Below are 24953 nucleotides of genomic sequence, written 5' to 3'. Positions count from 1 at the left end.
ACGGGAGTGGTTTTCCTCGCGATTTGATTGGTTGAGTATGTCGTCCGTGCGAGTGAACCCAAAGTGCTTATTACCATAATCGGATACACAAAACAATGAGGAATCCCTCTGTCTTGTAAACTGCTGACTGTTGTGCTGTTTTTATTGTGTTATCCTCACTAACAGGCTGGGTTTTGGCAGGCAAAAAACTCTAGGGATGTTATTTTGTTACTTTAAAAGAATAAATGACAGCTCACAATCATTTTGTTGGATCTTTATATTGAATGTCTTCAATGGCAACAGCAAAACTGAAATCATTTGACTTCAATTTACATAACATAAAACCATTTACAGTCAAGGTGTGGCAAGATGCGTTTACAATCTGCAGCATTAACCCAGTTTTGACACACCTGTTGTAACCATTTCTCCTCACTAGAGCGGAATTTATCTACTGTCCTTACAGTATAAAACATCTGCCTTTATGACACTGACATTTTCTCAGATTTCTCCTTAAAACAAAAGTACATTGACTGCTGATAAGAGAACATGCAGTGGATAACTGCATTAAAAAATGCATCTATATCTTGCAACGGCTTCAACAGTGCACTTCACACAGGCATGCAAGAACAGCAATGATACTTCCAACATCTCATCTTTAAAAAAAATAAAAAAATTATAAAAATAACTCATCGGATTTGATTTCATTGAGAAAGCACTGGTTTTTCATAAATATTTACACCACATACAGTAATTTCACAGAACACTTAACAGAATAATGCATTAAGAGAACAGTCCTCTACAGTTTTTTGTTTGCGTGTAGAATGAAGAATTATGACAAAATAGAAAGAAAATCAAAATGTTGCCAAGATTAGAAAGAATGCTTAAATAATCCAAGCAAAACAAAACAAAGTAATTATGGCTTTAAAGATAAAAAAAAAAACTTGTTTTACAAATGTATTCTATAAACACAACATGCTATAAAATCACTTGCATGAACCTGGCATTTGACTTATTCCTCAAAACAAAGTGAGTGCTGATATGGTCAGAAATGGGATACCGACTGTTGCTTGAACCGTTGCAGGAAAGACAAACATTAAAATGAAAAAGGTGTAACTTAATGTCAAACATCCTCATCTATAAAAGGAATGTCAAGGTCTGAAAATCGTCTCTTGCCCTGATTGCCTGCAGAAACGGAGTCGGCGAGGGATTCTGCAACATCTTGGCTCTGGATGACACACATGGACTGGACTCCTTCTCGGCGCGAGGCAGAACGGTTTTGGTTCTGTTCCTCAGCGGGCTGTTTGCTCCCTCTTTTGGGATCATGTGTTGGATCAGGCTCTTTAGCAGGTTTCTCTGGCTTAGAGCTGTTCAAGGCAGTGTTTGCTGAAAGAGATGCTTTGGATTAGCCACCGGGGACTAAATATATTAACAGAATTTGTAAATGTTTTATATAAGTAGCAGTGCAAACCCATGGTTAGAGAAACAGCAGGTTAAATAACTGAAGCTCAACAAACAGCTCACCGCAAGAGCAGCGAATCCAAGCCCTCTTTAATGCAGAGCATGCGGGGTGTCCAAGCATAATGTAATTAAAATGTCCTGTACCTCAGTACTGACCTTCCGAGTCCAAACTCACACAATGGTCTTCCAGTTGACTATCAAAGCTGACTAATGATTCTGAGTCCATGTTCTCGGCATCGGAGCTATCCTGGTCAAACTCAGGAAGTGTGAAGGCCAAATCGTTCCTAAACGACAAACAGAAGATATTGTGAACTATATAAAAGAGGTACTAATAATTCTCAACATCAGCACAAACCTAATATGTGCCCTTGAACAAAAGTTACTGAGGTTTGAACATAAAATCAAAATGTGAACTGACACTACTTCACTGTAAATTAAACACCAGAAACAAATAACAATTTGTAATTATTTTCCCAGGAGCAGGAATAGTTAATGAATGAAAAAATGTTAAACATTTATTTCTCAACTTACTTTTCCTTCTTAAGGGACTTGATCCTCTCAAGCAGGTTCTTTTCGAGTTCAAGGTCAGCTCCATCCACTTTTGGCCGCTCAGATGTCTAATGGAAAATGAGATCATGAAATCATGATAGGTTAGAGCCATGAGATGTATTTTGCTAACTGTTATTATACTAAAGGGACTAATTATTAAGACTAGAAATGGCACATACATTTAAGCAATGAGGTAAGTAAGGCTTCACTACATTATGAATAGTTAGCAATGTGTCACGGATTGTCTACAGCTATAACGGTATTCAGAATTTGGTTTACTGCTTTTATAAAATGGTTAACACATACTAAAAGTATTAATCACACAATATTTTGGATTCATAATCACACCAGGAGCATGATCTTTCCACTAAACAAAGGTTTAACAGTTCTCTAACTGCAGCATGGTGATATACTACACACAAGTGGTTTGTGTTACTATATTGCATACTTTAGCATGCTTGAAAAAGTGGTTAATAATGGCATTACATAATTTCAATGCAATAATACAAATTTTACTTTTCTTAAAGTGTGATATCCTTATTTACACTACTGGTTGGTGAGATTTTAAAAGGTTTTTGAAAAGTCTCATATCTAGCAAGGATGAATGTATTTGTTTAAAAAATACATGTTTTCTATTTGAATATATATTTAAAATGTAATGTATTCCTGTGGTGGCAAGGGGGAATTTTTAATCAGCCATTACTCCAGTCTTCAGTGTCACATGATCTATCAGAAATCATTCTAATATGCTGATTTGATGCGAAGGAGTGATATTCTCAAGCAGTGATATTTTTTGACATTATTTGATGAATAGAAAGTACAAAAGACCAGCATTTATTTGAAACAAAAATTAGTTTAATTTAATTTTTTAATTATTTGTCAGTTTGATCAATTTAATGCCTACTTGCTGATTAAAAACACTCATTTCTTAAAAAAAAAAAAAAAAAAAAAAAGTGTATTTTGCAACCTAGCTTGTGATGCTTTTCTTACCGTGTTCTGCCTTCTGAGCTTGAGCTGTTTAACGGCCACAGCTTCTGCATTTTCCAACTGCTGAATTTCTTCCATTTTCTGATTATAGTGCCTTCTTTGCTCATTAATCAGAATCTCCACACAACTGCACATGAATGTTAAACATAAGGGTCATATGTGAGGCAATGTAGTTAAAGTTGGCAAAAATGTTGGCCTTTTTACCAAGTGTTGGCCAATAAACAATTAATCAGTAATTATAATTAACAATTTATCTGCTTACACAATTTATGTATTTATTTATTTTTTTTCCTTTTTCTGTTTTACTACCAACCACCAGCACCAAGTCAAACCATACAAATCTAATCATAAAGAATACAAATAAATAAAAATGATTCTCACAGAGTGGTCTTGTTTATATCTTTCATACTGAGAAGCGGGTCAGAAGAATCTGGACAGCGTAGAATGCAGGGCGCAAACACGATAGCCAGAGCGTTACTGGACATTCGATTGTGAGCTTCCTCTTTTGCCACTCTAAATATAAAAAGAAAGTACACAAGCGGTGAGGTAATTCACAGGATGTCTAATATTCACCATAGTCATATGCAATGGTTCCTTACTTCACAAGATGAAAAATAAGCCTTTCGAGAGTAGAGACGTTTGGGGGAGGTAGTTCGTCCAACTTTCGGTAGATAGCACGCAGCCGCTCAGATGCTTCGGGCAGATCTGGAGCGGAAGAAAATTTATCATTCTTTCTGACTTGTGTGGCATGTATGTTCAGTCTCCACACCCAAAATTGCATGTGGTGAAAAACCTACCCGCAGCATACAGGAAGTCATTGTAGAGACTGTATGTCATAAGTGGGTCGGGTAGCTCCCGTAACCACTGTTTGACCAGGCCGGTGATTGTGTGGATGGGGTAATTGTCAAAACTGACAGTCTGTGGATCTGGGGAGACAAAAAACTTTTTAATGCATAAAGGTTAAGCAGCTATCTTAAAATAAAATAGATTCCAGTAAACAGTAAGCACATGACAAAGGTTGCAAAACCCCAAAAATTATTATCTGCTAAAATGAAAGATTTTGAGTTATTTAGCATCACTTGCTCCTCAATGGATCGTCTGCAGTGAATGGGTGCCAACAGAATGAGAGTCCAAACAACTGATCAAAAATATAATCTATAATCACTAATAATCACAAGCAATCCACACAACTCCAGTCCATCAATTAAAGTATTGTGAAAAGCTGCGTGTTTGTAAGAAACAAATCCAACATTAAGTCCATAATCCATAATAATGTATCCTTCAGTGAAAAAGACCATCCCTTGTTATTACGTTACAATCAAACCGCTTTGTACTGTTTTTGCATGTAAACGGTACTTGATCTGTGCATATTTCTCTCCTGATTCAGACAAGACGACTTTTTCACTGAACAAAGCAATATTATGAATAGTGGATTTACATTTTAGCAAGAAGCACTGGTCTGAAGTTAAAATACATTTTAATGATGGATTTGTTTCTTACAAACATGCAGCTTTTCATTTCACAAGATGTTAATTGATTTACTGTATTATGATATTTTTATCAGCTGTTTGAACTCTTATTCTTATGGCACCCATTCACTGCAGGGGATCCATTTGAGAGCAAGCAATGCAGTGTTAAATTTCTGAAATATTCCTTTAAAACAATTGACTTTAAGGACGTACCCTCTAATTTCTGAGGTTTTTAAGAGCATTTATTTATTTAATTTATATAGCACATTTAATGCAACCACAGAATTAAAAAAAAGAAATACACAGAGAAACACACAGAGTTATAGATAAGGTAAACAATCAAACAATCAATTGAAACCACACTATCACCTTTCTCTAGTAAATGATGAAGCTCTTTGGCTCGGCAGGCTGAGCCAGACTTGCGGTAGATGCCCTCTGTGTACAGTCCGTTCATTTCAACATGAACCAGCATCTTCTCCATGACGAATGGTACAGAGTCAGCTGTGCGGACCAGGACACAGATAGGTACACCAAAGTGAAGGGTCTGCTCACCATCTTTCTAAATAATGGAAACATACAAATAAACTGCAAGTAAATATATGATCTAACACATCTTTTATTACAAATAGAAATTAAACTTCTGTCACCATCTACATGTTATCATGTTAGCGAGGCTGAGTAGATGGCAAAAATTTCACTGTGTGTATGTGATGGAGTAATACTACGTAAAGTAATATGACAGCAATGCTCACCTTCCTGTCACAGTGACCTGTGCAGTTTACTGTTATCTTGCTCAGACACTTCTTATGACACACCACTTTACAAGCTGAAACAGAAAACACAGCATAAAGCACCACTGGATTCCTGTCCATTCACATAGTTGAATGAAAAAGGATGGTAGATACTTACAGCTGCACATGAAGGCCTTTTCCATTCCCCATATGAATGAGTTGCACTGGTCACATGATTGCATAATGGTCACCTGGTATGTGCTAAATAAGTGACCCAGTGGGCTGTCAGGCTTACAGACAAAGCAAAAGTTTTTTGGAAGAGGTGAAATAAATGTTAACATCATATATCATAAATATGTGTTTCCATGTCACAAAAATAACTTACAAATGTATCTCTTTTAGATTTTCTTCTATTCCTCTCCTTAACCTGAAAATTAGACAGAGGGGCACATAAATTCAGTTCAAGGATAAATGATAACTAGTTTGGGTCAGATTAAGAATATTATAATATATATATATATATATATATATATATATATTTTTTTTTTTTTTTTTTTTCATGAAATTGATCAAAAGAACATTGGAAAATTAGCAAAATTGGATTCAATTGGGAATTGTATTTTTTTTTGTGTGTAAAAAATTCTGCAGGCCCAGATTCATCGAGGATCTTGTGATAACTTCTCAAAAAATATTTAAGCACAGCTAAGCTTCTGTGGAAATCTTTACAACTTGTTAAGTTACCTTACAAGGCTCTGCCTCCAGTCGTTTGAGCTCTCCCCTGATAAATCCATCCAGAACTGACTGAAAAAGATTCACCACCAGCGCCACCTCAGATGCTTTCTTCAGCCCTGCGAGACTGGATACCCTCGTCTGGTAACCTGACATCAGGGCCTTATAGCCAATATTGGGATTCTTTTGGGCACAGGAAAATGTCAATTTCAAACACTTGCCAAAAAATGTAACTGCACTATGATGAGAGTAAGGTTCTAGATGAGTGCAGATAAACTTACTGATATGGAGTACATGCTTTTGATGGTGTCTCTGAACTGTGTGGTGGCTAAAAAGAAGATTTTCTCCGTTTCTGAGAGTTCCTTTGTGCGGGTGCTTAGATCGTTCATCTGGATTCAACACCACACCAACAAATTAAGTACTTAAAAGTGCAAAGTCATGACCATCAACAAACTATCAGGATCAGGACTATCAGGAACTCAGGAATTTTTTTTTAACAACTAGGGTTTCAAATCCAACTTTAGAATTAAAATCAAAATGCCTTTCAAAAAAGCTGATGAAGAATATAAACATCAACACAAACCTGATTTCCCAAGAACTCATCCAAATGGCGAAGTTCATTACTGTCAGTGATTTCTCTGTCCAGCGAAGCATTCCACTTCTCCTGGACACGAGTAGCTCGGCTGATTTTAATGGTGGGGTTGCGACGGGGTCCAGGAAAAGCAGCCAAGCTCTTGACATGTGGAGAATAAGAGTGAGAGCCACTGGCTTTTGGCCCGAAGAGAGAGAGGTAAATGAGAGAAAAAGGCAAGTCATTGCAACTGAAACATTTACTCACAACTGGTCTACTAAATTTTTGTACTTATTTTTTATTCATTCATTCAAATATTTAACTAATTCATGAATAAATAACTACAAGATTAATTCAACCTAGCGCCTCTTTTTCTGCCAATGTCTTTGCCATAGTTATATTCCCATCCTGGGGTGTCAGACGCTTCTTGAAATATTTTAGGAATCCCCGCCTACAAGGTATAAATGGAAAAAAATTATTAAATTGAAATGCAAGCAACACGCTTATATGCATTATAAAATATTAAATCAACAAAAAACACATTACATTAGCTTTGATATCTAAAGCTAGAACAGCAAGGTACCATGCTGATGGAAAAGGACTGATCACCTTTCTGGTGTGCTGGACGGTGCAATTACTTCTTCACTTGTCCTCCTGTTGATACTAATGCATCCATCAGTTTCTACAGGTGACTGGATCTGAAAGACCACAGCATGTTGAGAGACTCAATAAAAACGTTCATCATGAAATTGCTAAAAAAAAAAGTGGTTCACTCTGAATGCCTGACAATAACTCCAATCAAAATTATACAACACAATGAGTTTTTATAGTATATATATATATATATATATATATATATATATATATATATATATATATATATATATATTTATTACTTTGTTCCCAATAGTCCCGCCATGCATTCAGATCAGCAAAGACAGTTCAGGAAAAAGCAAGACAATATTCAAGCGGATGCAAAACAACAGTTTAGCTGACAACCGTTTAGCGAAGAATGTTTTCCAACCATAATATTGACTGACAATGCAAATTGATTGGGTTTATTTCCTCAAATTAGTGCCATCACCAACCTCCCACACTGCATCCCAAGATCCATGTTGACCTTTTTTGCTATGGGTTATGGAATTTTAGCAGTATTTCATATTGCTGTACAAAATGTATCTTGCTAAACCTGCACAAGGCCTGACAATTATTAGTAAATGAATGAAAATTACTGTTAAATTAGTTGGGAAAGCTCTTCAGAGCCACAGTATCCACCATTGTGAGATCATTCTCTGTGGCAAATAATTGAATAAATAGGAAACTAAAACCTCACAAAACTGATACTGGAGCTGTTAAAGCTTGGAGTCAATTTTGAGGAAGTGAGTGTACAAAAAAAGTTATAAGGGATAGTTCACCCAAAAATTATGATAACGACAAGATTTCCATTTTTGGGTGAACTATCCCTTTAATATAAAATAGAATGCGTTTAGCATAAAAATATTCTAGTATATAATGTTATTTAAGACCCAAATAGTACAATAAAAGATGATTAAATCACTTCTATAACGAAACTAATTGTCGAAGCCAAACAAACATCAAAAGCATTGGCCAGTTTTATGTATATAGAGGCAAACATTTAAAACATCTGCAACTCAACAACCACAGCATTATTTTTCTTATATCTATTTACTTTTTTCCCTCATTAGCATACTTAGCAGCAGCCTCATTGTGTGTACGTTGTCAAAATAAAACAAAAAAGGTCAGAAACCAGCTTCCAGTCAGAAACATCCAAGAACAGGATCAGCCTGGTTTCCAAGAGAAGTCTTTGAAACGTTCTATATTGAGCTAATGCTGATTCTCATGGTATGTTAGCTGTTGCGTGCAAAAGCAAAGCCCACAGCAGCTCGAATGGTCCCTTTGTAACTGGGTCAGTCTTTTACCACAGTCTCCAGTTCCACGAGGCTACTGGACTGGTTGGGAGTGGAGGGGCTTATGGGAGGAAGGGGAAAACTCCAGCACTCCGTATCGCTTAGATCCATATGATCCCACTTCAGCCCGCTGCGCGGATGTGCTAGTCGACGTTTGTGTCTGATGCGCTTACGGTTGTGAACCATAACCTATGAAACGTGAACCGGTTTAGATGAGGAAAAAAAAAAAAAAGTAACCTGTACCTGCTGATCCAGTTATCCAATAACACTGTAAAATTATCAGTAAAGCATCTTTGATTCTCTCAACATACACTACCGTTCAGAGGCTTGCGGCTGGTGAACTTTTTATGCAAGCTGTAGGTATTTGTTTATTTTCAGGATTCTTTGGTGAATAGAAAGTTTAAAAGAACAGCATTTATTTGAAATAGAAAACTTTTGGAACATTATAAATGCCTTTAGTGTCTCTCTTGATTGATTTAATGGGTTTTTGCGGAATAAAAGGAAAAATTTTGTTCTTCCAAAAAAAAAAATCTTCCAGAACCAAAACTTCTGAATGGTAGTGTATATTTTGGGGATAAGAATAAATGCAAGTCAAATTTTTTTGGAGCTTTTTGATTTAACAGACAGACCATAACTAGTTTTTGAACAGTACCTCATTTCTGGATGATGAGGCCGAGCTGTCCGACTCTGAAGAACTCATTCTGGACATATTATCCAGGGACAGGGAAATACCACATTTCCTATCATATAAGAAATAGTAACAAACAAATAAGGAATAATGTATTATCAGCCAGGAATTACTGCCTGAAAAACTGAATATACAACATTACATAGCTGCTTAAATGACAAATTATTATACACTAAACATTGATGGTAGTTTCTGGTACAACAGTCAAATATACAGTTTAATGGTTTAAAAACAATAATTAATTACATAATGACCAATCAGAATCAAGCATTCCAGAGTCACAAACTAAAGAAAAGCAACATAAAATGAGCCTTCACTTACCGTGCAAGTCTTTAATTAAAAAATGACCAAAACAAAACTCTCACCGTAAACCCAATTTTCTCTGGCTCTGAAGTCGTGATATCTCAGCACTGATGTTCTCCATATGTGCTGCTTCACTGCTCTTCTCCTTCCATTTCTCAGGCTTCTCCTTCAACCTTGTTGTCCTGTTGTGACGTTGTAGGTGTACAGCATTTTGAGTTTCATCAGAAGCACTTTGGCTCATGTTCATTGGAAGTGACACAGGCCGAGGAAGTTGTTTTTCTTTATTGCCAGTCTTGCCTTTATCATCTTGAACAGGTCGGTCCTCACTGATGCTGAGTTGCTTTTTGATTCTAGTAGGTTGTACTGTGACCTTAGGCTTGGTCTCTGTGTTTGCCTGCAGGCTCAGTTCCTCCATCTTCTTTCGTTCAGGTGTGCGGGATTCATCAGGCAGTGGAGGCTGTGGCTTTGGCTGACTTGACTTCTTTTCTTCAGTCTTGTTCAAATGGCCCAGCTCTGTCTGAGATCTGAAAGAAAGATCAAAATGACTAATACTGCTTTACCTAGAAGTAAAAAACACTCAAAGGTAACTTGGACTTACGTCTGTGCTTTGAGTTTTTCTTTCTGCTTCAGATATTCAGCTCTCTCCTGGGACCTTCGCCATGCAGTCTGGATCACAATAGCTGCTCGGCATCGGTATGTCTCACGCAAATAACGCCATGATCGCTGAGGGATGAGAGAGGAAACATCTGCTCAGGTACATTATCAAATATTGCAGAGTTTCCCAACCAGGTCCACAAACCGTTTGAGGCTCATGACGATTCAAAATAAAAATAAGTTACACAACACTGTTTAACAGCATTACATACTGTAAAATGAGAATATTTCATAGGAACATCTATGTCTAACACAGGATGAGTCTTAAATACTATTGGTTTGTTTAAAACGAAGAGAAAGACTTTTAAATGCATACACAACTGTTCAAAAGCTTGTGATGGTAAGAGTTTTTAAGTTTCTTATGTGTTCATAAAGGATGCATTTATCAAACATACAGCAAAAACAGTAATATTACAATTTAAAATAATCTTTCTTAAAATGTAATTTATTCCTGTAATGCAAAACATAATTTTCAGCAGCCATTTCTCTAGACTTCATTATCACATGATCTTTCAGAAATCATTCTAACATGCAGATTTGGTGTTCAAGAAACCTTTCTGATTATTATCAATGTTGGAAACAGGATCTGATTGATATCCTTTCAGACAAGGTTATATAAGATTGTCCCTAGGCAACCCCTGGATAACCAAACAAATAGTACCTGTATGGTTATAATTCCTTCCCTCCCACGCAAATATTGTTTCCTCATCAAACAGGCACGGAACCACCTCTGCAGGATGATGATGCGCCTCATCACTTCTTTATGAAGTGCTTCTTGAAGTATTTGTCTTTCTGACTCTTTCAAGAACACCTGTGCACATAGACTCAGTCAATTATGGAAAGCTGGAAACAGATCTGAATGACAAAATGCAGATTGTAAGTACTTCTTAAATGAAGAGTTTAAGTGAAATAAACCTTGGTTCGGCCAATCTGAAAACTAGACCTGGGTAATCCCATTTTGGTCAGCAGATTGATGATATCCTGCTGAGGTGTTGATATTTCCTTTGGCAGCAGCACTCTAAACTGATCTGTAAACTCCTGCAGTGACATTGTAAAATAAGACATGCCTGTTTAAATCAAAATATGAAAGGAATTTGCATTCATCCAAAATGCGTTATTTCACAATAACTAACCTTAAAGTAGTTCATCTTAAAAAAGATAATTTGCTGAAAATCCAAGATGTAGATGAGTTTGTCTTCATCGGAACAGATTTGGAGAAATGTATCATTACATCACTCACCAATGGATCTTCTGCAGTGAATGGGTGCCGTCACAATGAGAGCATAATATGAGCAAAATTTGTGTTGATAATAAATAATAATGTTTCTTCCATTGAAAAAGTCCATCTCCTGTTCTCCTCTGACATATTAGTTTAGAACTGCTTTGGACTGTTTTCACTGGTAAACGGTGCTTGATCTGTGTATATTTCTATTTGATTCAGACAAGATGACTTTTTCACTGTAGAAAGCAATATTATAGGTAGAGGACTCACATTTTAGCCTGTAGCAACTATTTAAAGTTAAAAGGGCTTTTTGCTTCATAAGACATGATGGACCGAAGTGGTGTCAATTAGTTGTTTTTATGAGCTGTCTGGGCCCTCATTCTGACGGCACCCATTCACTGCAGATAATCCACTGGTGAGCAAGTGATGTAATGCTAAATTACACCAAATCTTTTGCGATACAGAAACAAACTCATTCGCATCTTGAATGGCCTGAGGGGTGAGTACATTTTCAGCAAATTTTCATTTTTGGGTGAACTATTCCTTTAATAAAAGGGTTATTAATTAAAACAAATCAAGCAATCAAATTAACCTCTAAAAAATTGCAAACAACTGCTGAAAAGTCTTCATATGAATATGAAACTAAGAACATTATTTTAGCAGACGAGTAAAGCATTGAATAGACATTAAAAAAAAATCAATATATGCCTATTGCCTAGTCCACCGCAAACCATTTTGTAACTTTGTTAATCTGTCCCTTTTAATGTTTATAATCCTCTCAATGTTTTTTTTATCAATAAAAATTAAATGCCATAGTAGCATTTTATATAAGGATTAAGGGGCATAACAACTTGGTTATTTAAACAGTTACTTAAAAATTACTTTAAAACTGTATTAAATTCAGAGCTCTAATTAATAACTCAACTAAAAACAGTCCATGTTACATTACCTTGAAGGTGAATTTGGCTCCATAGCCAGACCTTCTTATCCGAACCGTCTGTAGCATGCCTGTGTACCTCAGCTGCTGCAGTACTAGAGCATCATCAAAATGCATTTCCTTCTGTAAACACATTCACCAACATTGTTCTTTATATATGATCCTTGACCCAATACACAAAATGGACGAATCGCAAAACTTACTATAGCTCTCCACCATACCTTATCACCATTTGATCTGATACAGCGGACAAAGAACGGTTCTGCTTTCCTCAGGGTTTCCAACAGCTTGCTTAGAGATGCCTGGACAGTTTAAAACATGAAAGCATGTGACTCATTGATTCATCCATCAGCATCCATTAAACCCCTGCAAATCATATCAAAACCTCCCCACAGCTTTGGGGATCTGAACCTTTTATCTCATTTACAACTACCACAAAAGAGGCTTTCACAGAGAGATGGAACAAACCGATCTATGATGAAGGAGCTTATGCTTTCCACACTAAGGTAATAATAATATTGAACCTGGAACTGAGCGCTAATGCTTGGAGGCTTCTTCTTGGTGTGCAGATGAAGCAGAGACCTGGTTGCCCGGTTGTGCTGCGTCAGGCCCATAATGAACTTCAGAGAGTGTGAATCTATGAGATTCTGTACAGAAAACAACACAATAACATTTAGTACCATCTCTCATATTTTAACCATGGAAAAATAATACACACATACTGCAGAACAGAAAATGTAGATTTTCTTTTACATTTTTTTGTAGTGAGTCTTGCCCATGTACTTTGGATATACCCAAAATGAATTTATTTCTCATAATTCTACAATAATTCACATAATTCTTGTAATCTACAGGCATCTAAAACATTTAAAAATATATTGTATTTTATATAATAAATATTTATATACAAATATAATAACAGAAACAAAAACTGAAATATAAATTGCGACCATGTATGACTTTGAATAGTAAAATGTCTTTTACTTTTTTTGTTATTCAATGAGCTAAACAGCCAACAAGTATCACGCGTACATGGGCACTCCTTCAATACGGTTAAAAACAGTATACTAGATGGTACCTCAAAGTTTCCTTAGCAAAAATCGCTACAACAGCAAGTTTTGATGAATGAATTTACCTTAGGAATTAGCTGCTTGTGTCTGTTTGGCCTGTTCTTCCTAGATAGTAGTAAGATACAATTAGGCTTTTGATTTAAAATATTAAGATTTCGAAGAGAAAAACAACAAAAAAAGGACAGATTATTCAATTTGATTTTGAAATTACACAAGCACAAGCTGAAACAGAGAGCAGTGGAGCCGCCACAGACAGATGGTCACAGAACATGTGGCCCACTCACTGAGAGAAGAGACGAGACTTCCTCACAGAAATTGTGGATAGATGTAACTTTTGAGGAACTTCACCACCACACTGCTTAAGAGATTGGATGACTTTGGCATGCAATTCCCTGATTGACCCCAACCCCAAATCAGAAAAGTTAAGAAATGACATAAATATTACAAACACAATACATAGTAAACAGCTGAAATTAGTCAGTCCAAACACCCATTTCACAGAAAACTAATCCAATCAAAAAGGAAATCAGTTAGACTCTTAATTCACAGAAGGAAATCCTCGTCAGTTGTAGAAGAACCCAAGCCTGGAAAAAGCCTGGTAAAAAAGAAGTGATGGTGAACTTACTTCTTATTTTCAAATGTTGCAAAAATGTCCTCAAATGCTTCGAGTGGACCCTCGTCAGACCGATCAAAAGAAAAGTCAATCAAAGACCCCTGGCTGTAGAGATCAGAATGCATTTAAAATCAGTTAAATGGTCATTTGTATAGATCAAATATAAAACAAACACCGTTATTTGCCATAAATCCACTGCTCCATCAAGAACCCACACATCTACAGGAACTAATCCAGTCCATTTACCTCTTTAGCTTCTCTTCCACAGTGCTGGGTCTCCTCATTTCCCCAAGAGAGCGTCTGGAGTAGCGCCTGACCTGATCTGATATGGAAACAAACATGTTAAAATCAATGGTAATCCACTTCTGCAAACTGTAAGTAAAAAGGTGTTAGTAGATCGCATAGATGTTACCTGGATATTTTTCCGCCCAGCTTCGCCCAGCCTCGTTAAACACAGCCAGTGTACGTATGGTGGCCCTAAGGATGCCCCACCTGAACACAGCCACCGGATTAGCCCCGATCAGCTGCCGCAGGTAACTACACTCACTACTACGAAGTAACGCAACAATATCTGGCCTCATGTGGTCTGTGTTCTTCTCTCTGAAGTCCTATAGGAACATCAAAAACACTATTCAGTATTGTTTTCCCACCATAGACACATCATTTGTTTCACAACTACACTCTTGTGCAAAGGGAAAAAAATAGTTTCAGGGTCTGTTCCTTTACCTTTATCTGGTATTTGACCTTGCCAGCAAAATGCTGGATAACAAAAGCTGGTTCCCGCACTGGGATCTGCACAAAGAACGGATTGTCCTGGTGCTGTTGCTTAAACTTCTCTAGTAGAGTGCTATCTGTGGCTCGAGGAAAACTAAGAAGGGAATTACACAGAATATTAATTACTGAACTACTAGAAACCACATAATTCATATTCTGTACTATTCATCCTAACTTGTATGCAAGATACAATTCATGTAGTGGATTTGCAGAAGATGGCTTCAGTGGATTTTTACAGCAGCACGCACATGCTTTTAACAATAATTAATATACATCTGAATATTATTTTGTTTATTTTTATTATATTTATTTTTTGCATTTGTTAAAAAAATATATGTATTTTTTTATAAGGAACTAAAATTCTATTAGTCATTGTTGCAAAGTAGGTCCAAAATGTTTAATTTAAGAACTAAAACACTGTAAAACCTAAGCAACTGAACTTTTCACTAAAGGAATATTACAATACATACAGTAGGAATATTGTATGTATTGTAACATTACTGAATAGTGAGGGACTGAACTCACTTGCTCTCCTCATCCAGCAGGTAAAACAGCCCGGTGGGTTTCTTGCTGAAGAGACTGATGCAGCCAATGTTGTCGGAGTAGTCAATATTGTGCCATGTGATTCCTTCTACCCTGTACTCCTCCTAAAACACAAGGCAAGCATGAGGCATATGCTGCAGAAATTCCCATCCACCACAATTACTGGAGAAGTCAAAGTACAACTCAACTCACTTGTTCAAGCGTAAATATGCGCTGATTGCAGTAATACTGTAGTTGTTCATTAGCATAATTAATGCAGAACTGTTCGAAGCTGTTTGTCTTGAAATCTTCAAACCCAAAAATGTCCAGAACACCAATGGATAAGCACTGTAAGGAAAATAATATTTTATAAAGTACAATGTCAAGGCAGATGCTTTCAGTTTGCCAAGTCAAGCCCTTCCATATAAACTGCATATGTTACATGTAAATATAATATAACACATAAACAAATGTTAAAAGTATAAATTAAGAATTCATACTGGGACAGACTCCTCCAAATCTCTCTTGTTTAGTAGAGCATGGTTGATTCGCAGGACAATCCAGTCAAACAGGGCACTGTACAGAGACTTGGCCATGGAGTCTCTGGCAGTGATGGCCTGAAGACAAGAGTTTCATTATGAGGTCAGCAGATTTTACAGAACCGAAATTAAAAAAAGACAAATGGAGAGCACAGAGTCGCCTCTTCAAACAGCTGACTTCATGCAAAAAGTATGAAAGATATGCATTTAACACATGACGAGTCAATAAATGGATGGCACAGAGTTGACAAATGTCAATAAATGTACCACCTAACACTTAACAGATGTATTTACCTCACTGAGGCTATAAGGCAGGATCAGCTTGTCATTAGCAGTCATTGCTTTCCTTGTGGTCAGTGCTTCCACAAGCAGCTCCACTTTAACCTGTAATTGAACAAGGATGATATAAAAAGAGGCATTCAAACAGAGAATGACAGGAATCTGTCACCTAATCTAAAAGACTTTCACAGATTTTGTAATCCTTTAAATGACAAATCAAAAAGTGTGAAACGGGTTAGGGATTCTGACCAGAAAATCTGAAAGCCTATCATAAAGAATCTAAAAGAAAAAAACCTGCTAAGAGTCCTCTAAAATCATGGTTTAGGGTTTTTGATTCTACAATATTCATTGTATATGATATGTGAATGCATATCTGGGTTTCGCTTAGTAATGATGATGGTATTTCTTAGCCATGTAGTTGTGATTACCCATTAAATGAATAGATGTCACTGCACAGTATTTCCAAAGAACTGGGGGGTGGGGTGAGGTTTAATGTTGAGTATTACTATTCAAAGTAATTCTGTTTCTGTGTGGTGTACCATAATGAACAGAAAAATATTTGAACCAGAAGGAGGGAAAGAAGTTCAGCCTCTTGTGATGAATTTATCTTGAACATGTTAAGAGTATGAGCCAGTGGTACCTTGAGAAGGTCAGAGATAGCAGAAAGGACACAATCAGGCCCAACTTTAAGCCCCTCGCCAACATCTTTTGGCTGATACGTCACATTTCCCAGGTACAGAATGGCAGAGAGTACAGAGAATATCCTGAAAAAAAACATCAATCATTGAACTACAATACAGTATGAAGTATATTTATAATAGATTTACGTTCTTTGCAAGGTGCCTCAAGGAATTACATGTCCAAAAAACATAATACAGTGGAATGTTTGTACTTTTTTTTTTTTAGGTAAATCGAATGGCACATGGGAATAGATCTTGAATAATTTAATCAAGTTCCTATTTTGTCTAAATAATTATGTTATTATTAGTTACCAGATCTATATAACCACATTTACATACGGAAACATTGCTGTTCCTTGGAAGACAGCTCATAATGATCTAAATACATCAGGTCTGACATTGGAGTATTGCATTCTGTTGTCATGGCAAAAAAGAGCACAGTGCATATCGAAAGGTTTGATGTATTTTTTCCCTCCGTGACAAGCACAGACTTGCACTGGAGCAGAATTCTTCATTTGTTAGTCACGCAAGCAGCTGCTAAATTTTCTGCAGTGTGACTGTATCCTAGGACAAACCTAATTAGACACCATAAATCTTATTTATACTAAGTAATCTGTACATATATTTACTATTTATGGGTAATTGATACAATTCGGTGGTTTAAACAGAGCTAAATAAATATTTCAGTAATACAAAAATAATACAATAATAATACAAAAATAAGGTTTGAGTTCATTATAAACATTATAATTTAACCTCTGAGACAACTGCACTAAAATAATTTAAGATTAATTAACTTAATTTCAGACTTAATCTAAAAAAAAAAAAAAAACTTCTGCATCAATATCTTAATATTTATTTTACTTGAAATCACTTCTCACTTACTGCTTTTTGGTCGATGGCAGAAAACCAACCATCTCCATGGCCTGATGAAGTCTCCTGAATTCATGTTTCATTTCTGCTTGATCCTCCAAAATTGGGATTTCCTTTGTGGGGCAGAGGAGTGAAGAATTAATGTTAAGTATTAATAAATAGCTATATAAATAAAATGGACAGGTCAGCCTAGAAAATATAGTCTTGAAAGAATTTTACTATTACAGTGTTTTATCAGGATAAAAAACTGACAAGCTTAAGCAGAAGTCTCCATTTGCTCTCTGTGTCATCTCACTTTTGCCCAAAAGACAATCAAGAGCATCAAGAACACTAATTGAAACTAAAATGGCTTTGTTAGGGAACACTGATTCTATGTGAAGGCTGTTCTGAGAGTTACTTCTTTGAGGTAGTGGTATTTTTCAGGACGCAGGAGCTTGAACTCATCTTTCTCCTCTTCTGAGGCTCCAATCAAAAGGTAGTAAAAAACATGGTAATTCCTGAAGGTCAGATAACAAACAGATACGGAATGCATGTTGTTGTTGTTGTGATACATTTTTATGGATGCAGATACTGGTTTTCCAAATTTTCTTTTTACCTTTCAGTTTTTCCTCTGGACACTAGGCGGCATTTCTCTAGTAAGTATTTCTCAACAACAGCCCTAAAACATTGAGCAAACGGTATTAGGAATTTTAGATCAATTCATATAAATGGCATGTAATTTTTGTTCTTTTCTGCCAATTTTCTAAAAGAAGGGGAATGAGATCAACAAATGTTGTGTGGTGGTTATGAACATGAATTAGCAGTATTACATAATATTTCTAAATTAACATTATCCTCATAAGATCAAATACATTAGCATCAAGTAGCAGAAAATCTCTTATGTAAATCTTGACTCTTATGTGACTGATGAGAAGCTGAATTGGCAGAAGTATACAGATGACTCACCCTCTCACAATGCCACTCTCCAGATAGTTCACTTGAATGAACTTCCCAAAGCGGCTCGAGTTATTGTTATATGCTGTTTTAGCATTTCCAAAGGCCTGAGGAAGACAGAAAGGAATGCATTAGAGAGGCAAACTGTTTTAATCTCACAGAAAAAATATTTCAGATTAAAAAGAAAAAACACTGATATGATTTTCATGAATGTTGACAGACAACTCGTGTTGAGACAAAGACGGTGGCCTAACTTAATTAGTTCAACTAGTCTTTAAAACTTGTCGAACAGAGAAACTGGATCTGAAACTACAGCCAACAGCCTGACAATAGAATATTACTATTATTATTAGTTGTTCAAACCACAGCATGCAGGTCGTTGTAGATAACAAAATGGAAATTAAAAAATGTGGGCAGCACAGAGCTACTTTTATATCAGCCACAAGCATCACAAACAAATGAACACATCTATCTTAGATGGCTTTGTTGCCCAGTTTGACCTGCTTGTTGATGTAGTTAATGCTGATGTGTGTAATTTTCCTCCTACTCGAGTTAAAAGCAATAGTTCACCCAAAAATGAAAAATTTGTCATCATTTAACCACGTAAATTAAAACTCATCTGACACTCAGCGACTTACAAATTAAGATGTTTTGAAGAATCTCTAAACCACTCTTTTTGATACAATGAAAACACTACAAAGTTCCAAAATGTACAAAAAACATAAAAGTACTCAAAATAACTTGCTACATTTAAGTCTTATGATAGCTGTGTAAACAAAAGATTAAAATTTGAGTCATTATTCAGTGAACATATAGCTCTTTTTGCCAGAACAATAGCAGATAAGGGGAGTTTTTATGAAATTATATCTGATATTTAGTTTTGTGCCACAAAAAGTGAAGAAATTCCATACTGCAGTTTTTAAACTAAATTTTCTGTAGATGGATTTTGAAATGTGTAACATGTAATGACAGGCTTGCTCACTGCTCCCTATTAATTCTCAACATGTGCATACTTTCAAGACGATCTCAACCGTCGCCATCATTCGGGACTTTATCCTGTTGTAAACTTGTTTTAAACATAGTTTCCCTGTTCCAGTTCCATGTTCAAATGAAAATGAATACTGAGGAAACGCATGAATAGAAAGAAAACTGAATTAGAGGTTACATCGGTCAGTTGTTAAGTTTTTAATCATCTGGACTGACAGAGCCTGTTATGACTCGTTCTGGTATTCTGATGAGGCCAACGCCCAGGGCTTCCACATATGACACAAAACAAATCAGAGTTAGAAGCTCAACAAGGAGGCTGAGATCAGGCCTAACACTGCTGTACATTTTCACAGCTGCTAAGTGTGCTTTCCCACAGAGCTCTTTCTTATGTGAAAGGCCAAAGTCACAAGTGCACTCCTCAGATGCCATAAAGCACTGGTACCTCTCACAGAAACTCTTAATATCAAAGTTCAGTGAAAGTGAGAGTAAAAATTCAGTGCAAGTGCAACAAGTTTTATTCTCAAAACATGACCCAGTTTTTTTTGTGACCCATTTTTGTTTCTCAAAAACACCCGTTTAGTATGTTTTCAACATAACCCTAAATATGAGCAGTTAAAAAAAATGATGCTTGCATTATAATGCCCATAATTTCCATAATGTAAATCAACCACAATGACAACGTACATCCCATCTTACCTTTCCGGATCTTTTTCAGAAACATACCTGTTCTTATTTTGTTACAAAAAAGTGGCCAGTAAGAAGAACTCTCTTTTTAATACAGGACTAATTTAATAATTTCAGAGTTTTCAAATCTGTTTGAACACCTAAACGGGACAATGCTAACTGGATACCTAATGAAGAACTCTTTAGGTGAGGAAAGCTGTACAATTATATGCTCAAAAGCTAAGCTTTATGAACCAAAACATAAAACACATTTACTGCGGTCATGGAGTCTCTAGAGCTGATGCATAATAGATAAACAGCAGCATGTGTAAATAACACTACCAGACAAACAATGTGCATATTGTTGTGAGGGGTGCATGTGAACACAACACACAAAGGTCTCTATGAATGAGTGAAGCAGGAGACAGGAACAGGTGTTTTTAATTTAACAAAACCAAAGGAGGATAATATAGAACTCAGAAATATGAAGCAAGACTTATTTGTACCAAAAAGTCTCCAAGCACTAACAAGTTTGTGTATTTCTATGTGTTCATATTTTTGTGTGTATTTTTTTCCAGGATTCTCAGATGAATAGAAAGTTCAAAAGAACAGCATTTTTTTCATATCATTGTCAAACAAATATCTTAACTGTGACTTTTTTCAATTTAATGCATCCTTGCTGAATAAAAGTATTAATTTCTTCTACTTCAAAAAAAAAAAATCTTACTGACCCCTGACTTTTGTACAGAAGTGTCGCCTTGTTCCCAAATTAATATGCCAAGTTAATTAATGTTAACAAGTGGAACCTTATTGTAAAGTGTTACCAAGTACTTAATCTGTTAACAAGAAGACTTCAATGATTCATTTCAGGAGCATGTTTAATTTATCATTTACTAAGACACATGAGATCCAATAATCATCAAATCTATTCATTTAAATGTGCATCAAATATTAATGGTCACACACAACCTCAGGCGTACAATGATAAAGTTTCACCAAGCCCACTCTGTTTGCTTGTTCTGCTTCTTCTACCAATTACACACAACCACTCAAAACATAACCTAATTTGTATATTTTTTTTGCCATTCCTTTTTATAAGAAATACAGCCTATTTTAAACCAGCAAGGCATGATGCAAGCTGCTTGTTCCTCTTTGCCATTTACTTTCTTTGTAAGCAATACTGCAGAACTGAGAGGGGCTGGGACAAGCTGATAAAAGAAAGCTTTTACGAAAAACAGAGAACTTGCTCAACCCGTTTAGGATCAGATTGAGAATCCCAGTAGGTTAGTGCATGACTGACAGCTGTGTTTAAGAGGGTGGGACTTCAGGCCACATGTAAGGAAACCCAATTAATTATGAGTTATTTCCTCAAGAGAACTTCATTGGCACATTAGTAGCACTTCATACTAAATCCTGAAGAGGAAATTTAGGAAGAGGATTATTCAGAGATATATACCATACTTGTATTGAATGTACTGTATAAACCATGGAAAAACTCCTAAAAGTGTTGTGAACTAGTCATTCATCTCATTGTTTTGAGTATTAACAATGGTAGCACCTATAAATATCAGAGTGTGTTGAAAACCTTAAACTGTGACTGAGCGTTTCATGATCTATAGTGTCTATTTATAGTGTACAAGGAGTCAGAGGTCTCCCCTTTTCCCTGGGAGAAGCAGAGGAAGTGGTGTGAAAGTGCACTGGACATGTGACGAGGCAGAATGGTTTCTAGATCCTAGTTTGGCCATGCTTAGTGGAGAAAAGGGGAAACCATTCTCACACAATCTGTTGCACTATTTAAGGAAAGTATCACATCTTTCATAATTCTCTTGCACTGCTAATAGTCCTCAACATGAAGAGCTCAAAGTGCTAAATACTATGATAGGACAAGCCACTTCCTGCATAGAGGTCATCATTTCCGTCCCGAAAGGGACTCTTTATCAGCACATCAAGAAATACAGATGAGTCAGGCAACTCAATATTAAACGAGACTACAGTTACAGACAAGAGTGTAACTTTAAAAAAAAATCTAGACCCGTGATTGTTTCAGTGTTTCTTCACGTTTTGTCCTTTTTCTTTTTGTTATATGAAGATCACATTAAAACTGACTGGGACTAGTGTTGGTTACTTCTAAATACATCTGAAATTCAAAATGTGGTTTTGGTAAATGAAATAGAATAAAACACAAATATTACATTGGAAAAAGTAAAAAGAAAAAAAGAAAAAAGAAAATTAGAAACGGAACAACTTAAACTCAAGCCGAAGTGATAAAATGACTAAAAAGGTTTTGTTTTTTAAAGTAATAAAAACTATAAAAGCACACAGTAAAAATATGAAAATGTAAATTAAAAGTATAATATTAATAATACTATAAATAATTCTCACATAAAACTGACTTGGACACTGAAAATATTATTTAATATTGTGTACTAAGGATATAAAAAATGCTAGCAGTGAAATGAGTGCTAGCGAGACAAAGGAGATGGTCTTGAGTCCAAGATGATTTTCATGGTCTTGGTATTGTTATGAACTCTGGACCATTTGGACTGAAACTCAGACTTGACCTTGTTCTGGTATTGGGACCGGTTTCATAAAACAAGTTTAGCAAATAAGATAGGTTTATTTCAGTTAATCTGATGTATTGTCAATTGATTTAGTTCAAAATAAGTCAGACTAACCGAAATAAGCCTTGCTTATTTGGTAAACTTGTTTTATGAAACAGGCCCCTGGTCTTGACTTGAACTCAGCCTACTCAGGTCTTAGCCTAAACTCGAAGTCACATGAGCCTACAAGACTAAAACCATCGTCATTTCCACTACAGAAACGCTGTTAAAACCAAAGCATCATTTGAGATGAGGTGAACATGATGTGATGGAAAAACCTCTAAATGTCCAAAAATTTAAAAAAATTTAAGTTGAAGAAATCATTTATTGCTGAGTCCTGAACAAGGCTACAGATGCCATACATCCAACAGACATTCTCATCGTAAAACATCAGAGTCTCAACATAACTTGCTGTTTTGCATCCTTTCTTGATTTCCTATTACAGCTACAGCACTACCAGACTTCAAAGTAGAAAATGAAATCTGATAAACCTCAAACCCACAGCAGAACTTACCTCAAGTACAGGGCCTGCCCCCAGGATGGTTCGTTCCACTCCACTAGTATAGCCCTTCTGGCTGAGAGCAGTCAGGCAGTGGATAAGGAAGTTGGTGCTTTGCGTCTTACCAGAACCACTCTCACCGGAGATGACAATGCACTGGTTGACCCGTTTGTTCAGCATTGTGTGGAAGGCAGCATCCGCAATGGCAAAGACGTGAGGTTCTAGCTTGCCCAGCGTGTGGTTCTCATACATCTTGACATATCTGGGATTGTAGATGGGGAGAAACTTGAAGGGGTTGACCGCAATAAGAATGTTGCTTGCAAACGTGTAGATCTTCTGCTTGTGGAAGCGATGCTGCAGGGTTCCCAAAATGCTCTCCTCTGTCAGCTCGGGGAGGTTACATAAATCGTCATATTCCTGAGGCTGTTGTGTGACAAAACCCCGATTCAAAAGTCCCTGAGCTACTTTCTCTTGCCGGACAGATGTCATAACGTCATACTGGATGGATCCATCATAGCTTCCCTCTTGAAGGACGAAAAAGTATCCATTACTTTGAGGGTGCTTGTCTTGGGCCTTTCTAGGCCAGAGAAGGACTCTTTGAACAGGCTGATCGCTGGCTTGAAGGACCCACTCCTCTCCGCCATACTCCTGGACCTCCACAAGGACGTAAGTCTTGGACGTGTCCAAGCCAAGCGTGGCGAGAGTGGTCTTGATCACAGTGGCTGCCGTTGTCTCTTTTGGGACTCTGAGGTTGCAGCTTTGCCCAGGTTTGATGGACAACCTGGTGTAAATTTGCAAAGTACAGTCCGTTTCATCCTGGCAGCTTGTCGTCTTGCCGATAGTGACATTCATTTTTTAAACACAGAAACATGCATCAGCATATCACACTGCACAGTACAGCGTGATAAGGATCTGGAGACAAAAGAGAAGAAAAGAAAGTGAGTTTAAGTAGGAAGCAATAGGAATGCATGTAAATACTTGTCTAACTGCAACAGATTATAAATCAGCATAAACTGTGTGCCACAAACTATTATTTTGTTAAATAAAAAAATTTAAAAAACATACATTTTAATAAAAAAAAAAGTTATTTTCATATTTATTTATTTATTCTCTGCTGGCTAGGTTGACTTTCCTTTCTGTGTGATTACATGTAAACCATGTTAAAATATAATGTGAAAAATAATATTGTCCTCAATGTTCACAACATGTTCAGAACGTACAAAAACATTTTTTTGTTTTTAAAAATATAAATACACCAATTCCATCCTAGCATATATTTAATGTTATATACAAATGAACGGTGTAATAAAAACGCGTGACAAACTGTCTATTTAGAGTTTAGAAAATCTGACTATAGTTATCTGGACTGACAATATCTGACAATAAAAAAAAATTAAGTACATTAAATACCAATCAATTTACCTGTTTCAAAACACCTTCGTTGTGTTCCAGAACGGAGTCATTTCCAACATGGAAAAAATCCTGCCGTGCTTTCCAGATAAAACTTCCAGTGCTTCAACTACTATTAAAAGCCGTCCACCTGCATTAAGCGGACACGGTAAACCGACATGTACTGCACAGTTAACACAATCAAGATTCTGTAAAAAGCATAAATGACTGACGCCGAGAAATGTTCAACGAGAAATAAGGAAGAATACTAACTCGCCTCCAGAATGTTGACGACGCTCGCGGCTTGTTACTTCCTGACATCGCAGC

At 36.4% G+C, this 24953-nt stretch overlaps 1 protein-coding gene across 8 annotated transcripts; it reads right to left on the bottom strand.

The window, feature by feature from the left end:
- Positions 1-237: 237 nt before the first annotated feature.
- Positions 238-24953, bottom strand: LOC306881826 (unconventional myosin-IXb-like). Of its 8 annotated transcripts, XM_079436132.1 has the most exons (43): positions 24904-24950; positions 24660-24777; positions 23253-24149; positions 18501-18595; positions 18151-18213; positions 17953-18052; positions 17568-17668; positions 16643-16766; positions 16018-16107; positions 15685-15801; positions 15398-15532; positions 15188-15309; positions 14615-14756; positions 14301-14496; positions 14135-14210; positions 13901-13993; positions 13560-13667; positions 13341-13380; positions 12730-12852; positions 12427-12507; positions 12218-12328; positions 10962-11084; positions 10708-10857; positions 9991-10115; positions 9455-9916; positions 9054-9141; positions 8414-8590; positions 7083-7171; positions 6833-6924; positions 6486-6670; positions 6184-6291; positions 5915-6085; positions 5559-5600; positions 5352-5463; positions 5195-5268; positions 4812-5001; positions 3771-3899; positions 3573-3678; positions 3355-3486; positions 2977-3100; positions 1969-2054; positions 1594-1721; positions 238-1362 (listed from the first exon to the last, which is right to left on the bottom strand). In XM_079436132.1, exons 3-43 carry the CDS (start codon positions 24087-24089, stop codon positions 1100-1102), a joined length of 5910 nt encoding a protein of 1969 aa, XP_079292258.1. In that variant the 5' UTR covers positions 24090-24149; positions 24660-24777; positions 24904-24950; the 3' UTR covers positions 238-1099. The 8 variants fall into 8 exon arrangements, with proteins under 8 accessions (XP_079292258.1, XP_079292260.1, XP_079292263.1 ...); XM_079436134.1 differs by lacking the exon at positions 8414-8590 and having other exon boundaries at positions 24904-24953; XM_079436135.1 differs by having other exon boundaries at positions 249-1362; positions 1582-1721; positions 24660-24940.

The sequence above is a fragment of the Barbus barbus genome (genome assembly GCF_936440315.1).
Source record: "Barbus barbus genome assembly, chromosome: 15".
Lineage (NCBI taxonomy): Eukaryota > Metazoa > Chordata > Actinopteri > Cypriniformes > Cyprinidae > Barbus > Barbus barbus.
This window is presented reverse-complemented; position numbering and strand designations above follow the sequence as displayed.